The following is a 17,278-nucleotide window of genomic DNA, read 5'->3' as shown; positions in this document are numbered from 1 at the left end:
GGGGTGGAGCCGGCGGCTGGAGGGGCCGGGGCTGAGCACCGTGTCCCAGCAGCATCGAGCGCCCCTGGCCCAGGGAGCCCCCAGCAGCCAAGGGATGGTGCTTTGGGGAATCCCAGCATTCAACAGCACCGTGACCCCGGGAACAGCCCTCAGTGCTCCCCACAACCCCGAGCCCCTGTTCTGGGATACCCAACCTGCATCCAAATCCCCCAGCTTGGGAAGGGTTTGAACAGCAGTGGAGGGGCTCCTTGTTCCAGCATTAGCCTCTATCTCCATCAGTATTTCTCTCCCTCCCAAAGATAAAATCAGTGTCTAAGTTTTAAAGCAAGAGCCCCAGTACCTCCAGACTTCTCCATGGACTAATTGCACAAAATAAACCACAGAGATGCAAACAAATCTAACCTCCTGTTTGCAGTGGGGTGTTTCTGTTTGACAGGCCAGAACCATTTCATCAGCATGCACTAATTATAAATATGACCTTTGGGTCAAAACAGATCTAAACCAGTACAAGCCTGAGCAGGCATTCAGCAGCCCCAAAATCAGGACAGACACCTCAAAAAGCGGCACCGACTGTGGTCCCTGGGGCACTGGTGCAACTCCAGAGCAGTAACAAGGTGGTTATTGTCCTTGATGGTCAGTCCAACGTGGAGGGAACCTACCCCAGTTCAGTCTTTGCACTATAATTCTTAGGTTAGTTCTGAAATGAAGGAGCACAGTGGTTTGTATGGCTGGCTGCAGTTTTCCAGGTCACAGAAAACGTTATAGGTAATGCAGGAATGTGCCAGCCAGGCATGCTCATCACCATGGGAGCAGCCTCAGGCGTGAGCCATCAGTGTCCCATCGCACCAAGCCCTGCACCACAGTCTGAATTTGTGCTTGGGAAAGCTTTACCAGTTTGCTCAGAGCAGGGGCAGCGCCCGGCGAGCCCAGCTGATGGGGAGGTTACGTCAGCAGCTGCCACTGCTGGGGATAAGAGTAAAGAAATAAACCCGTGCCTGGTGCATCCCCTCTTGGGACAGGGGCTACGCGCGGCTGGAGCCAGCTGTGCTGCCCGAGGCTGAGAGCCATCCTCCCATTAACACCCCTGGGAGTGCTGCTCCTGGTCTGGTTACAGCACCTGGCTGTGGCTGTGCTCCATGAATAAATGTCCCATTTATCCATGAGGCATCAGACCTGGCATTGGTGCAGCCCCCACGGGGAGGTTTAGGCATGGAGCCAGGAAAGCCGGCTGTTGAGGCAGCCGCCGGCCCAGGCTGCAACCACCTCCTGCGGGTTACATGTCACCTGCTGCCAGGAGCCAGGCCCTGTGGTGGCAGGGATGCCCCCAGACAGGACCCTACATGGAAGCAGGTCCAGGCTCCAGTGCTGCAACTACGGTGCCGTGGGGGCTTGATGATGATGCTGACCCACGCAGGGCCCAATGATCACCACCCAAGGAGAGCACCCAGGTACCAAACCCTGGTGTTTCACACATGGCGCATGTTGGAGAGCTCCCCTCAGACTGAACAGCGTTTATCCAGGCAGGGGTCATCACCGACCAAGGCTAACTGGCTGAGCAGCATCTTTCCAAATCATCCAAAAGCTAGTGCCCAGCTCATGTCCTGCTTCTCTGAGTAAAACACCTCAGCTCATTGCTACAGCACCTTCCAGCTGACCCTGTGAAAGCTGAACCAAGAAAGACAAAGCTCTGGGGACTCCAAGAGAGGAAAAATGAACATTGTCAATGAAACGCCCTGACAGCTCACAGCAGCACCCCGTGCGCTGCTCTGGGGTGAAACCTCCAGCACAGCCTCAGCCATTTTATAAGTGCAATTTCTTTCCTTGCTCTGGAAATGATGTTTTGTGCAGGGCTGAGGAGATTCTGGAATAGGAGACTTGGGAGTGACTGAAAGCTGTGGAAAATCCTCCTCTCCCCCCCGCAGCGGGTTCAGCTCAGGAGGGAGAGGAGCCCCCGGAACACTGCCAGCAGGAGCCTAGGACAACTGTACCAGGCAGCTGTCCCAGGGACAAAGGGAAGCTGAAAGGCTTCAGGGTAGAAACACTTACGGTTCGCAGCAGGAATCGGGAAGGATCCATCCCCAGGAGCACACATCTCCCATAGACCCGCCATGCCGCCCCTTCAGCTCCAGCGTGGCCATGGGGGCTTTAGTGACAAGAAGCCCCCCATGAGCCTGAGGCTCCAGCACGGTAAAAAACCATGGCTGGGAAAAGCCCTCTCAGCAAAATTACACTTTATTTTTTTGTTGTGGAATTTGATGTACGGTAACTAAAAAAAGTCTGGAAAAACCACATGCAAAAGGGTTTCTAAGTAGCAGCTAAAGTTTCTATTCCAGCATTACAAACTATTCCAAATGATTTCCAAATTCCCTGCTATAAACTATTCCATAAACAAACGGTTTTATCTTTAAATCCCCTCCACCCTCCCCCACTTAGTGCAGTGCAAAGGAAAGACCCAAGGAATTTACATATTATTTTCCAACGTATCCCATTGCAAATTTGAATGACCTGCGATGAACTAAAATATATACAATTTTCTCACCATCATAAAAAAAGATTTCCCTTTCTTATTCACAGATATATATTGTGGCAAATGGCTGAATAATTACTTACAAACAAAACAATCTTTTTAACAAGTTTCTTACAACAGTAAACACGGGAGGGAGCTCTCCACAGGGAAGGGGCTGGGAAGGGAGCACGGGCAGCAGCTGAGGTTGGGGACCCCTCCGGGGCTCCAAGGTCCCCGTGATGGGGCACGTGCTCATCCAGGGGGATGCCCTTACAGAACCGGCCACGTTCAACAGGAGGGTTGTGTAAGGCTTTAGGATCTGAGGCATAACATGAGCCATCATTTGTCTTGTGTGTGTGTGTGCGTGTGCGTGCATCCCATCCAACTTAAATACACCCCTGGCTTCAGCACAGCTACAAGAGTGGAGAAGGGCCCTTTGCTTTGCACAGGAGGAGCAGGGCATTGCCAGCTCCCACCTGGCTGCTCCTCCTGAGTGCACCCCAAGCTGAGCTGGGAGAGGTTAACACCAAACAGTAGCTTGGGGAAGCGCTGAGTCCCATCTTCATCTCCATCACCTCACAGAGCAAGACCCTAGTGTGCATCTGCCTCAGCCAGGCCCTGCAGCACCCAGAACTGGGGCACCCACGGGGCTCCAGGGTGAATGGGCACCAAACTGGGGCTGCTCTGGGCTTGTCACTGAGCAACAACACTTAATTTCCAAGTTACTATCTTTCCCTTTGTCTTGAGAGCCCCAGACTCTTCCATTTATTATCCCTTGCTGCTCCATTTGCAGCAAGGCTTTGGATGCAGCTGTGGTACCCCCCATGCCAGGGACTGAGGCCATCAGGATCACTCACCCACCCAACACTGGCATCTCCCAGTGAACCAGTGTAGTGCCAAGAGCTGCCCTATGGCAGGACCACCACTAGTGACAGGGGAACAGCATCAGGGCATGGAACCACCAGCTCAAAATGCCACCCAGAGAGGCTGAAAAACATCCCTGGGGCTCAGATACTGGATAGAAAAAAGTTGTTCCCTGTCACCCTCCTACACACATATTTGTTCATATTTGCATTCTGGAAGTAAGTTCTGGAGCTGGAGAGCAAAACCAGTTCCCGACAGAAGAGGATGGCTGGGATTTCCACCTGGCAGCTCTGCCTACCAACTTTGGAGCTGCACTTTGGAAAGAACGGACTCAGATGGACAGTGCTCAGGACAGAGCAGCAATGCCAAGATAGAGGGACCTTTACTTGACAGCAGCAGCAGTGACAGCCTGTGGGAGGAAGAGAGGCAATGTTCACTGCCCCCAAAACTGCACACAGCTGGAGAAGAAGAGATGCTTCCACAACTCTGCGAGAGCAATCAGTTCATCCCTTAGCCCTTATCAAGTGGGTTGGTCCCTCTGAGCTCAGCAAGGTGGGACATGTCACAGCTCCAACAAGAGCCAGCCTGGCTCGGAGGGGCCTGCCTACAGCAGAACCAAGCTGGGAGCAAGTGATGGACATACCCACGGATACACACTCCCATCCACTCCTGTTTGTATACCTGCTGGTCCCCGAAACCCTGTGGGGCAGAGCAGATCTTCAGTCCTGCAGTGTGCCGAGACCTCCTGCTCACCAGTGGGACAGTTCACACCCCTGGCTGTCCCCACTGCCCGCAGCAAGGCTGGTGGGACTGAGAGCAGTTGTAACAAAAACAGGCTGGGGGTGTCAAAGCGGCTCTTTCCCCTCCTGTCTGACCTGGACATCCATTTCCAGCCTACATCTGATGGTCAGAACGCGTTCCTGGTTGCATGGGTGGCATCCTTCTGAGACGAGCAACAGCCCTTCCCTGCTCCCGGGCTGGGTGTCCCCACTCTGCCCCTCGCCCGGCAGCAACACGGTGCTGCCAAAACCGTGATCGGGGAGCTCCCTAAGCAGAGTATGTGTGGGTCCACATCGCCTCCTCAGGGCTGAGTTGCTCCCTCCCCAGAGAAACCCCCAAATTCTCACCTTGGCGCACCCAGGCACCAGCCCAGGCGCAAAGCTTCAACCTCACCCTCCCACCACCATCACCATGGTGGCATTTAAACACCTTTACTGGCAAGGGCTTGGACCCCATCCTCTGGTGGGCACTGCACAGAGTCTCTCAGCTCTGTCCATGCAGGGGAGCACGGCTTTCCCGGTACTCTTCAGCAGCTGCTACTCCAATGTTATCCGACAGACCATCAATCTTCTATACATGTAGGAGGAGCGAGGCCGGTGGCCGCGCGCACTGTACAGAGGAACAGCTAAAGTCTGCGGGAGCAGTCCCGGGAGGCGTCCAGCCGTGTCCCATGGGAGCCACGGCACTGGGACAAGTGTGCACGGGCTGCAGCAGCCCACTCCAGGCACTGGCGACATCCGTCCGACATCCCGCAGTCACTGCACGCCCTCCTCTTCCACATACGTGGAGGGAAACCAGCCAACCTGCCAGGGAAGGGGAGAGGTGAGCAGGGGCCTGGGGAGCTCAAGGGACCTCCTGTCCTACTGCTGGGACTATTCCCCTGCCACCACGTGCTGTACCCAGTGAGCCAATAGCGCAGTGCTGGATGCACCCACATCCCGATGCACAGTGGTGGTGACAGTGCAGCCATTACCCTAATCTGGGACAGAGGGAACAACTGTACATTGCCTGGGCACATGGCTTGTCTGCAACATATAAGGGATCAGGGCATGAAGAATCTGTCCCCAGTGCTGCAAGCCCCGAGGGACACCAGCTCAAGCCATCTCCTGCTGTTTCCCTAGGATGCTGAGCCCTTCACCAGCAGAGCCACCCCTGCTTCAGTCCCCTGCATGAAGGTTCAAGGAAGTGCAGACTTGGATGCCGCGTGCCTGCTCCTGTCCACCTCCATGTGTGTCACTGGGCAGGACCGTGGTGGCTCTCCTGAGATGACAGCCCACTGTCACCTGAGCTGGGAAAGAGCAAGAGGGAATGGGACATGTCCCCCTGCCCTCTGGTGTCCTACACTTTAGCTGGGTAGGTTGAGAACGGGGAGGACCGTGCAGGAAGGGGACAGGACATGATCAGGATGCACTCACTCTTCCATTGGTTTCCCCCTTCCACCATCCCTGGTCCCCGCCGATCCTGCTGTAGATCTTCACCACGTCACCCTCCCGCAGCGACAGCTCCCGCATGTCCCGCGCGGCAAAGTTGTACCGTGCCACTGCCGTCCCTATGACCCGTGGGGTGAACACTGCGGGGGACAAACAGAGGGAGCTGGGAGCTGCCCCGCGCGTGGGACCAGCCAAAGCCTAGGGAAAGCTCCATGAGGTTCAACCTGGGTTTTCCACCATGGCAATGGCTCCCATTGCAGAGCCATGACCTGGAGCAGCCCGGATAGTCGGGCCGGCCTCATCCCAATTACCCAGCCCCACACTGACTGGGGCAGCTGGGGTTAGAGTGGATTCTTGCTGGGCTTTAAACAGCTCTGTGGGCTTGAGAAGCCCCTTTCTGCTGATCAGGAGAGTCCAGGAGGGGCTTGGTGGGGATTGCTGTGGTGAGGGGTGCTTTTGTGAGAAAGTGGGAAAAGATTCCATAGCAATATGCAATCATTAACAATGAAATCATGGGAAAATCCTGTTCCACAAGCAGCTGATGGGAACACCTTGTCAAAGATTTCACAAACCAACTTTTATTTAAATTAAGTAAAAAAATTGAGTTATTGGGATTGGATTCTCCAGGAGATGCTGAGCAAAACCTGTATGTTTTGCTCAGCATACAGGAACAAGGAACAAGCTGCTAACCTGGCATCCTCCCTGCTCCTGGTCCTTGCCAAGGCCCTTGGAAACTTGGTCCTATTTCAAACCAAAAGGCACAAAAGCCCCCTGCAAACCCTAATGCTGACCACACTGTGATGAGGAGTGCATCCCCATGAGAGACCCCGGGAACCAGCCTCTGCCAGCACTGGCACGGCCCCAGCACCACGATCTCCATTGCTTTGGGTGGGGAATACTGGGGGAAGGCACAAGAAGAAACAGCAGTGAGAGGGGAAAGGCAGAGACAATGGTCAGCATCCCTGCCCCAGTGTCCGGGCAGGGCAAGGAGGGCTGGAGGGTGACGCTGGGAGAGATGGGATAGGCAGAGGAGGAGAAAAATGCACCTCTGAAGTTTGCAAAAGCCCCCCCCAAGTGGATGCAGTGCCTCGGTGCCCCCCCCCCCCCCCCCCGCCTTCGTGCCAGGGGAGGCCTTGAGAATTAATTTCCACTTTGAACATTTGCAAACCAAGGTTGAACTAAGTCTGAGGAAAAGCTTTGCCCAGGTTTTCAGCTCTTGGGATGGAAGGAGATGAGGATGGCAATGGAGATGGTCCAGACACACGTGCAATCACTGGAGGGCTCGTCCATCCTTGCCAGGCAGGCCGGAGAACGGAGCGAGCACCACGGCAGCCTTGAGCCCTTTCATCAGGAGCTTGCTCAGAGGCCACTGCTGCAGAAGGGACTTTCTGCAACACCTTCTATACAGTGGAAAGATCACAGATTTCCAGAATTACATTCCGGTACCTTGAAAAGTTCAGCGTTCTTCCCAGCACTGCACCAAAGAAAGCACATGTGGCTTTGCCAGTGGTTTTCCCTGTCCAGGCTTAAGAAAAAACTGAAAGGTAAAAGCTTAAATGGGAAAAAATGAACTGGCACAATTTTGCTCTGATCCTGCCAAACAGGGAGGATGTCACCGGTCTGCAACAGATGTGATCAATGGGGTTCAAAGGCCGGAGCACCACTGTGCTCTCTGCAGGGAGCCTTGAGCCCCAGAGCACATTCACAGGGCAGGTTCCCCCCCATGTCCTCAGCAAGGGGCTCCTGAGCAGCCTCAGACACCAGAGCTCAAGAACTGCTGGACATTGGGATGTTTTCCTTGTACAGCAAGGAAAATGGTCTGGAAGATGTTGTGATGCCAATGCTCGTTTGGTGAAACACGTGGGTTAAGCAGGTCGAGCTTGAAGTACATCATGAGATCCCAGTGTGTTAGGTTCATTTTTTTGTTAATTTAATCCCTTTCTCAAACAGCAATAACTCCATCTTCTCCCTGCCTGGATTCTGGAGAGAGGGGGCAGCATTTTGCTTCCAGCCAAGTCATGGTTAATAACTTATTGCCAGGCTGTGCCCCAGGGCAGCACTGGGGACCCCTGAACTGCCTGTGGCTGATGGAGTGACAGCAGGGACCCACGGGTCCCTCTGGCGATGGCTTTCAAGCTGGGGCTGCTGCAGCCTGGGGAGGGCGGCAGGGTCTCTCCGGCGGGGAGAGGCACTGGTACCTGACCAGAAGGGACTGGAGGAGCTCTGAGAAGAAAAGTTGAGGCCCTGAGGACTGAGAAAAGAAAAGTTGTAGGAAGCGCAGGAGGCTGCAACGAGGTTAAAGAGAAACAGAAAGAGGCAGAACACGCATTAAAAAGGAAATTTAAAAAGGTATTATAGTGCACAATGCTTTAAAAGCCAACGGAGGAACATGGTGCAGAGCATGCAGGACCTGTGCAGGGAGCTGGGGCAGCAGCTGGTCTGGCCATGGCCCCATGGCCAGTTTGGGGCTCAAAAGTCGTCCTGGGGTTGTATTTATGTGAATGGATATTTAAACAACTTTAAAAACCATCTGTCCTTGGTTTTCTTTTTAAGTAACCATGGAGAAAGGTTTTTAAAAGGCATTTCCCCACAGAGCAGCTATTCCTGCACTCAGGCTTTCAGACAAACAGAACATTTTGCAATGATGCACATTTTGCTTTCCAGTTCTTCTGTTGTTTTTTTTTCTTTCAGGCACAGACTTACCATTTCTCCCATCATCTCCATTAAAGGAGTCCTGCTGGGATTCAAACCATCACAAGCCACACCGGAACACGTGCACAAAAGCTCACATGGGCAGGTAGGGTGCTCCACATGAAGCTGTCAGAGCATCGCGTCCCTGCTCGGCTTGGAGCAGCAGAGCCAGGCAGCCCCAGCTCGGCCAGACCCTCCCGGCCCCACCACCTGCCCCGAGACCCGGCCTCGAAGTGCCACCAGCTGAGGGGAGACTTGGCTGCAAACTGGGGGGCTCGAGCCCCACAGCAAAGCTGCAAATCCCTTTGTCAGACAGCACTCCCCCCCTTGCTGAGGGCTGTACCTGGAGAGCGGGTGAAGGTCCTGGAGGTAGAGCGCTCCCGGGACTTATAGGGGTATTTCAGCGTCGTGTCCAGCTGCTTGAAGCTCTCCTTCAGTGAATGGCTCTGGTAGTACTCGACCAGCTCCTGGGAAGGGTGAGAGGCACATGCTGTCTCTCACCCTCTGAATGACTTGCAGGGACCGTGTGCATGCTAAGGAGGCTACAGAAGCCTACCAGCAAGCTTTCAAACTTCTTAGCTTCCGTGATGTGAATCCAGTTGTCCTTCTCCACCACCTTGATGTGCTTCACCTCCTCGTTGAACCTGCAAATGGCAGCAAAGGCACTCAAGAAAACACAGCTGCATGCCCCAGCCCCATCTCACCCTCCACGAGCAAGACTGAGTAACTCAATGAAGTATTTCTCACTTAATGCTGATGGCAAAGCGCTCGGCCTCAGCCGGCCGCTCCCGGATCAGGTAGGTGCCGCTGACGTGGGACTTGAGCAGGTTGTCTGTCTGCTGCCGCTCCATGTTCCCTGCAAACCTGAGCCCAGAGCGTAACTAATGCATTTAATGAACTAAAAATTAACACATCTCTTTAAAAGAGGCACGTTTGAGATAAAAAGATGATGTTTTTTTAAGGCCAGGAAGGTTCAGAAGGCAAAGAGGGAAACAGGTCTCATCCGAAACTTCAGGAGAAGAAAGTGCCCCGAGATACACAATGAGCTGCTCAGGCATTGAACAGGGACGGTGAGTGATGTGGAGCACAACCTCTTCCCCTGGAGCTTACACCTAGAAAATCCCACTAATTGACACCTAGAAAATCCCACTAATTGGGAATCAGTCCCCAGGTAAATGAGGCCTTAGCAAGAGCTGGAGAATGGGGATAATTCAGACTCATGAATGTGCAAACCTGGCTGGAGCTGGAGGGAAGGAGCAGCAGGGAAGCCAAGAGCAGCCTCTCCCGCCAAGGCAGAAATTGCTTCTTTCCTCCCCAGATGTTTTTTTGGGCACAGAAAACATCAAAAGAAGGAAGAGAAACCAGCGCCTCTCCTGCCTCTGCCCCTCTCCATCGGGGAACAAACCCCCACTGATGGCGCGAGGCCTCTCCAGATTTAACACCCAAATGCCCCTGCAGCAGCTGCCCCGTGTGGAATGCGAAGCACGGCCAGCCTGCATTCCTAACTCGCTGTCAGAGCGGCTTCCCGACAAAGGGACCATGAAAACGGGAGGCCAAGGTGTGTTTATGGCCAGAGGAGGTCGTGTCCGCGCGCTGCCCAGCGCAGGCTGGGCCACTCACCATGGGTACGCCGTGTAGTCGATCTCACGCGAGGGCGGCCGGCTGTTGGGAGGCTGCAAAGAGAACACTGGTGACTGATGAGCCGGAGCCTCACCAGGCCGGGGCTCATGAACGAGATGCTCCTCGCCACGGGAGGGTTTTCATCTGCCAAGCTTCTGATTACTGGCTTCAGCAGCGGAGGGCAGTGTTGCAGCTGAGCTGAGGTGAGCATGCTGCATTTTTCATTTACATGAGCATTTCTTAACTGGGGAATGGCTGACAGCAATACAGAACACAGTGATGAAAACAGTGCAGTTTTCCTGTACTGTGAGTGATCCCGAGTACTCTGAAACAGTCCCAAAGAGGAGGAATGGAGCCTGGATCTGGTCACTCCAACCCCAACCTTGGGAATGAGGCTGAGACCAACCTGACCAGGCATTTGCAACCATGGGATGATGGATCCATCCCTGGCTAATTTGGCCCTGGTAAAAGGCCAAAAGGCCAGTGGAAGGACCAAGGTCTCAAGCAGAAGGCTGAGAGGAGCAATAGGCACCACCAGAGCAGCACCTCCCACGACAGCCCCTGGTGCTCCCGGCTCCATCTCCCCCTCGGCACTTACCCGGGCATCAACGGGGCACGGCTTTACCGATGAGCTGGGGAAATAACCCGACTTCTTTGTCTGCAGCAGCCGCCCCTGCAAAGCCAAGCAGGCATCAGACAGGGGTGTGAATGCAGGAGCAATGGCTTTGCCATGCAGTGATGGGGACAGGCTCCGAAGTGCCTCACAGCAGCCCCGGCTCTGAACCCCTGGCACAACCCTGCGCTGTGGGACAATGCACAAGTCACTGGTTCCAAACTTCCTGGGAATTCGCACGGGGAACGGCTCTCACCTCCCACCAGGGCGAGTCGGGGTCCCCCCTCAGCAGCTCGATCACGTCCCCAATCTGAAACGTCAGCACGGGTTTCCCGGGGGGGGCAGGGGTGCCGTGGTAGTTCTGAACCGCCACTATTTTAGGACCTGGGAGGGAAGCAAACCAGTCTCATCACGTAGGCCTCGTTAATGAGAAACGACTGAAGACCACCGCTCCTGAAGGGCATTGTCCCTTGCCCTGTGAACCACACATCTACAGCACCAGGGGGTGGGATTCGGGGCAGAAAGTGTGAAAGCAGAGAGGAACAATGCCCAGCTCCAGAGGTCGTTGCTCCTGCAGTTACACCGAGTTCAGACTGAGCTCCCCCAGCAAAAGTAAACCCATGAAGGACAGACCCAGGCCTGGGACTGAACCCGCCGTGGGGGAGCGGCTCTCGTTGGGCACTGCTGGCTGGCACCAAGCCCGCGGGTTCAGTGACTGCAAACGGGACCAGCCAACGCTCGGCTCCCACCGAGCGGCTGGACCCGGGACGCAGCCGCCCCTGCAGCTCGCAGCCAAAGTCCGGTCGTCCCGGGAGCAACCGCACACAGAGTGAGCTTCCCAGCTGCACTCAGTGTTTATCTGCAAAACGCTTCCCCGCCGCGGCCTCTCCCTGCCCTGCTCCCTCTGCTTGCTTTTGTTTCAGCCCCCGATTTGATGCAGGTTTCTCTCTGCCAGGCCTGGCTTTCCTCCCCTCAGAGAAAGCACAGAAACAGACTGTTCCCTCTGCTCCCAGCCAGGACACAGGCAGGGCAGGCCCAGCACTGGCCAGGACAGCTTCAGGCAAAGGAAAATCAAAGAATACTATAGTAACCATCAGGATTAACGGCCCCATTGAGGGCAGCGCCTGGAGCTGCACATCCCTGCAGCACACCAGACACACCGCTGGGAAGATGCTCCCCACCATCAACAAGTCCCCTGCCAGGACGGGCCCCGTCTGCTTTGGAGGAAGATCTGACAAAGGGCATTGCACCAGCTCTCCTTGGTTACTGTGGGATGTGCAGAGGCTTTGCTCGCATGGCAGAGCAGGGCAGGGGCACAAATGCACCCAGGAACACTGGGGCTGAGCCCCGGGAGGAGCCACGTCTTTCCGCAGGTCCCTCCTGCACCAGCTCAAGCTCCTTTCTGGTTTGGGAAGAAGCTTCCCCCTCCCACGTGCCCGATGTTAGGGACACCTGGGCCACGGTCCACACCCTGTCTCTACCTGCCCTCCTGCAGTACTGTAAAGCCCTTACCAGGTCCAGCACTCAGTGAGTCCTGCAAAGAGAGGAAAAAGTCTCCATGAGGACACAGCCATCTCAACTCTTTCCATAAGCACCTACCCAAAGCCCCTGGGATGAGAAACCCTCTCCCAAAACCTCCCTGCCTTTCCCCAAAAGCTGCCTGCACTGGGACTGGGCAGGGATACAGGCTGTGCCCAGCGCAGAGGGAAGTGGGAAAAGGGCAACCAGCAACGTACCTGGTCTGCTGAAGAACCTGCAAGAGAAAGGGGGAAATAAGTGGTGAATATAATAGGCAACAAACCCCATTATCTGTTTCTCTTGATGCTGTGGGTGTCAACAAACCAGTGTCAGTGCTTGAACATGATGGAGGAAGCACAATGCAGAGCCATTGCCCTGCATGGGGTGGGCAAGACCGAGGGAGGGGCTGGAGCTGGACAAGGACATTGCATAAAGTTCTATGATTTTGTTTCTTCCTACCTGCACCCCAAACCTCCGCAATGGGAAATAACTCACCGATTTTGCAGGGAGGAATTATCTCCAAGCACTCCTTATGAGCACCCGCTCCACACCTGGGGCAAAGATAGCCCTGGTAGAAGGTTCCTCTGTGCAACACAAGAAGTCAGAAAGTCCTAATTCAGCCTCGGCTTTGGGATTTTGTCAGTGGTTTAATGCAGATGCAGACAAGCTGCAGGATGCTGCTCACCTCAGGAACATCCTGCAGGCTTTGCAGTTGGTGGTCTTCTCAAATGTGTACATCTGGAAGTTATGGTGGTTTGCATTGGCTTTCTCTGGCTTTATGTTGGACCTAAGCGAAAGGACCGGGGGTTATTGACCTCTCACCCGAGCGATGCTGCACCAGAGGCCTGCCACAGCAGCTCTGTTTGCGTTTCAGTCCAAGTTTGGAAACCACAGGGGCAGAGATGAAATCAAGTGTGAAAGGAGACTCGGGCTCGACTGTGCAGGGAGAGGATTGTGCCCATCAGCCTGCCCCGGGACAGCCTTCATGGATTTGCCATGACCCAGCCCCTGCCCTGCTCAGGACCGGTCCCCCCCAGCAGCAGCCTCCCCCTGCTCCTCCTCCAGCCCCAGCTTCTCACATGGCCTGACACTACAGCAAGGGCTCATTTCAGAGATGCCCCCACATGCGTTGGTGCACACCCTCAGGGTAGATGATTTCATGCTGGACCCGAGCTCTCTTTGTACAGGGAACCATCCAGGGAGCTCACATGAGCTTCCCCGTCACCGGCTGCTGTTGGAGCTGCATCTCCAGTGACCTGCTGGTCCAAGACACTGTTCTCCCACACTTAGCTAGAGCAGCCGCTTATGCTCACATTGCCATTTCAAACTGCTCCATCCACTTCCTCTTCATTTCCTCCGTCTTGCAGAAGAACTGGAAGCCCTGCTTCCCCTGGAGGTGGATTAGGTAGAAGCCGTATGACCACTGCGAGAGAAAACAGACCGCTGTGCTCCCACACCTGAGCAGCAAAATGCACCACGCTTCTATTCATGCATTAAACAACTGTTCCCAGTGCCTGTCCCTGCTTCTGATGGGCTGCTGAACCTTTGCACAGGTAACGGGGGGAAGGGAGAAGAAATGCTCTGTGTTTCCCAAACACATCACAACTAATGATGCTTTGGCACTGTGTGCTAGGGCCAAATTGGATTTTATGGTGGCAGATGAGCAAACCCAGATTTTTCTGCTCCAGTGGGTCCTCCCCAGCCATCATCTCTCTCCCTGACAGCAACTGACAGCCCAGGAGGCAGATCTGACCTGCCCACTGCACATATGCTCTGCCTGTCTACTTACAACACTGCACAGGAAAACACAAGAGAAGGCTGTGTGCTTTGCTTACCATTTTTCCATGAGACTAGAAAGCATAGGAAAGCAAAGTGGAAATACATGTCATTAAAACAAAGCTAGCAGCATTTCTTCAGCATCCAAATGGCAAAATTGGCAGTTCTTATCCAAATGTTACTTATCCCATCTGTACCATACCTCTTTCCCATCGCATGTAAGTGGATTAAGCTAATGAGGCACTGCTAAGCCAACAACTGGGAGGTTTTCCTTCATGGCTGCAGACTAAGCCCCAGACCACTGGCAAAATGATGCTCCTCCAGCGGCAACCACGCTCCCAGTGCTGATTTTGGCAGACTGGTTAGCAATGCTCATGCTGCGTTCACCCCGCGACTCATGGGAGAGAGAGCATCCGGACGGGACGGACCTTCCCTCCCTGCCCTGCCTCCTCTCCATCCCATCTGCAGGTTGCTCCCTGCTGGAAGGCCAGGAAGCAGGGAGCAGCCTCCTGTGGGACTCAACCATCCCAGCCTCTTCAGGGTTGTTTCGCAAGGATGGAGGTTAAGGATCAAGCCCAGCCCCACATTAATAAACATTTCCCAATGCTCTGTAAGGCTGCCCTGAAAGCTGAGCATTTATTTTCCAGCTTTTTTGCAAGCTCAGTTTCCATTTTAAAAGGCAAATGGGAATGTACTACCCAAGGATGGCTGAAACAGCTCCAAAATGCTCTCCAGCAGAGCTAATTCCTGGTCCACCCACCTTCTTAATGTCCTTGTTATTCATAGGGTCATCAGTCATCTTGTGGAAGAGCAGCTCAATAATTTCTTTCAGCTCATAGTTGTATCCTTTCCTTTTGCAGACGATCACCACTTTATCAAATAAAAATAAATACCTGCCCAAAGCAAGCAAATAAAGCAGCAACTCAAACACCTGCCTGCAGTTCTCATTCAAGGAGAGGGGTTTGGAAAGCTCTGCAGAGCTCCCCAGCCAGGGCAGCTCAGTGCTCAGCCCTGCTGCAGTTTCACACTGATGGTGGATTCTGTCAGTGCAGCTCCAGGCAATCCCTGAATACATGAGCACAGAGGGAACGGCCAGACGAAGGCACATCGAGGTTGGGAAAACCAGGCGCTGTTGTCACCCACCTGTCCTGCTTGGTGTGGTTGACTATGGAGCGGACCTTCAGCTCGCCATCAATCTTCGGCCTCCCAAACTCCTCCAGCTTCACTTGCTGCAGAAAGCAAAGCAGGGCTGAGACCCACAGCCAGCTGAGACGATGCCTTGGAATGATGGAAACCCAAACCTGCCTGAGGGCACGGGGTCCTGGGGCATCCCCCCCAGCCCTGCCTTGTGCTGCTGAAGCTCCTGGGAACAGCATGACCCTCACCAAGGGGAGCCTGTGCATGGGAGCAGGACCACGGGAGGTCCCTGGAGCTCTAGCACCAGCATCCCAGGGCAAGGCTCAGCAGTCAAAGTTCTTTTGCGAGCTTTGGGATCTAGAAAGCAACACCCCCCAGAATAAGCTATTTCCCAGGGCTTTCTACACAACCAGGCTCTTGTAGTTTTGATTCCTAGCCTGAACAGAGTCTGGAGATTCTGGCGAGGCTGGAACCCAACCCAAGGGTTTGGGCAGTTTGTCTATTGGCTCAAAAGCCCTTTCTCACTGCTTGGTGCAGCCTGGCCATGGAGCCACAGGACTCAGTCCCCTTGCACAGTTCTTACAGGAAAAAATAAACACTGTGAAGCATCACACTGCGCAGGACAGCAGTGTGTGTACTGCACAGTTATCGCACTGCCCTGCCGTGTGGGCTCTGTCTACGTAACACCAACCGCCCTACTACGTCCTGCCTGCTGCAGCAAAAGGAAGTGGGGAGCAGGATGTGTGGGGGTTTTGCTGACACCCCATCTCCTGATGTCAAACCTGCTCAGGGGCGGCTGCAAGGAGCAGAAGGGGCTGCTTCATATCCCCAGTACAGTCCTGTTGTATGGAGCATGACGTCTGATTGTTCACACATGACTGCTTCAATCACAGCCTGTGAGCTGCAGCAGCCTGCATCCCACTGGAGAATTTTTGCAGGTTCCTCTTGAAAATTAAGGATTTTGCCTCTCTGTTAAACAACCACCAATTAAAAGTTCCCTGTTTCCAAATGAAGTCAAAGCTCAAAGCCCCAAACCCAGCACCCCTCTGTGGAGCCCCAGGGAGGGCTGTGAAGCACCTCAGGTGTCAGCACCCACTTTGCATGATCCCAGCACCAAGTGTGATGGTGGAGCTGCTGCACCCATGGCTGAGCAGGTCCCACCTCCCCGGTGTGGGAACAAGCTCCTAAGTTTGGAGCTCTGCACTGGGTGTTACATTAATGGGCTTGCTCAGGGCTGAAGCGAGTGATGGGTTGCACAGGGTCAGATGATGCACAGTAATGGGACCAAGTGCCTGACACCTCTGGAGTTTGGAGGATGAGATTCTCCTTAAAATACCTGGTACTTGGGTAGCTCATCAGATTCAGCAGTAAGTGCATAGCAAAAGCATGATAATAGTAATCAAATTACAGTTGGGTGCAAGAGGGTTTTCCAACTTACCAGATTTTCTATAGAGCTCTGAAATTCACTTATTTTCTTTAGCGTCTCTTTGTCTCTCTTTACTTCATTTATGTACATGGCCAAGTCCTTAAAAGCAAAGTGGATATTGGTTTTAATATTCCAGATGGAGAGCACCTCACCGAAGCGGAGCACACAGGATCTGGCTCCCAAAGCCAGGCTGCAGGAGTGGGAGCAGGATTCCAGCTGCAGACGGGACATGCTGGGCACAGGCTGGTTGTGCCCACGCTGCTCGGGCAGGAGCTGCAGTTTTGATCCTTTCCCAGAAGAGGGCAATGCCCAAACCCAGCGCAGCAAACCCGACCCACGGCTTGTAGGGAGTGAGGGACAGGCCAAGCATCCCTGCGTTGGAGCCTCTGCCCCGCAGCACCCTTCCCTCCCAGCTCCCATCACTGTAATTCCCGTACCCCCTGGATACAAAAGCTGGGAGCGTCTCTGCTGCCAAAACACCCGTGTCTATGAAATAACCGCTCTGGACACCTGACTGCACGTTAGCTATGAACAGCACTTGAGCTGGCGCTGCCCCGGCTCACACTGGGATACCCTGCGGGGGCATCCCCAGCTTCAGCACCTCCGGGCCTCCAACACCTCCCATCACACAAAGGCGGGTTGTAAAATAGGAGACAGTTCATGGAGCTTGTTCTGCCCTGAAAAAAATCCCTGCTTACCCAAATGTTAACCCCTCAAAGAGCAGGAACCTCATCTCTTCCACAAAAACAACTTCTTACCCCCTTCAGAGCATATTTTCTGTGCCTGTTTGCCTCTTATCTGCTCCCTGCCCCCTTGTCCTCAACAATAGCTCTTGTCAACTTGGATTAAATCTGAGCACAGGATTTTTTAAGACATCCCCTCTGGGTCAGACCTTCCTCAGCTTCCCAGTGTGAGAA

At 54.1% G+C, this 17,278-nt stretch overlaps 1 protein-coding gene across 7 annotated transcripts in view; it reads right to left on the bottom strand.

Moving 5' to 3' along the window:
• Positions 1 to 2,216: 2,216 nt before the first annotated feature.
• Positions 2,217 to 17,278, bottom strand: part of VAV2 (vav guanine nucleotide exchange factor 2) — a 103,754-nt gene continuing 88,692 nt past the window's right edge. For 2 of the 7 annotated variants that reach the window (XM_057409167.1, XM_057409169.1), the window contains 18 exons: positions 16,374 to 16,460; positions 14,942 to 15,027; positions 14,559 to 14,691; positions 13,858 to 13,872; positions 13,336 to 13,445; positions 12,708 to 12,809; positions 12,518 to 12,606; positions 12,241 to 12,257; positions 12,017 to 12,038; positions 10,761 to 10,888; positions 10,490 to 10,564; positions 9,892 to 9,944; positions 9,019 to 9,135; positions 8,828 to 8,915; positions 8,615 to 8,738; positions 7,779 to 7,865; positions 5,566 to 5,720; positions 2,217 to 4,953 (listed from right to left, as the gene is read on the bottom strand). In XM_057409167.1, the coding sequence (XP_057265150.1) occupies positions 4,906 to 4,953; positions 5,566 to 5,720; positions 7,779 to 7,865; positions 8,615 to 8,738; positions 8,828 to 8,915; positions 9,019 to 9,135; positions 9,892 to 9,944; positions 10,490 to 10,564; positions 10,761 to 10,888; positions 12,017 to 12,038; positions 12,241 to 12,257; positions 12,518 to 12,606; positions 12,708 to 12,809; positions 13,336 to 13,445; positions 13,858 to 13,872; positions 14,559 to 14,691; positions 14,942 to 15,027; positions 16,374 to 16,460 (1,536 nt within the window). In that variant the 3' untranslated portion in view covers positions 2,217 to 4,905. Of the gene's footprint in view, positions 4,954 to 5,565; positions 5,721 to 7,778; positions 7,866 to 8,614; positions 8,739 to 8,827; positions 8,916 to 9,018; positions 9,136 to 9,891; positions 9,945 to 10,489; positions 10,565 to 10,760; positions 10,889 to 12,016; positions 12,039 to 12,240; positions 12,258 to 12,517; positions 12,607 to 12,707; positions 12,810 to 13,335; positions 13,446 to 13,857; positions 13,873 to 14,558; positions 14,692 to 14,941; positions 15,028 to 16,373; positions 16,461 to 17,278 lie in introns of those variants that run through there. The other 5 variants (XM_057409168.1, XM_057409171.1, XM_057409172.1 and 2 more) reach the window with 4 other exon arrangements.

Source organism: Pezoporus wallicus, unplaced genomic scaffold, assembly GCF_028554395.1.
Source record: "Pezoporus wallicus isolate ANWC-B61680 ecotype Strahan unplaced genomic scaffold, APGP_CSIRO_Pwel_v1 contig_8341, whole genome shotgun sequence".
Classification (NCBI taxonomy): Eukaryota; Metazoa; Chordata; class Aves; order Psittaciformes; family Psittacidae; genus Pezoporus; species Pezoporus wallicus.
Note: the sequence above shows the minus strand (reverse complement) of the source record. Positions and strands in the feature narration are given on the sequence as shown.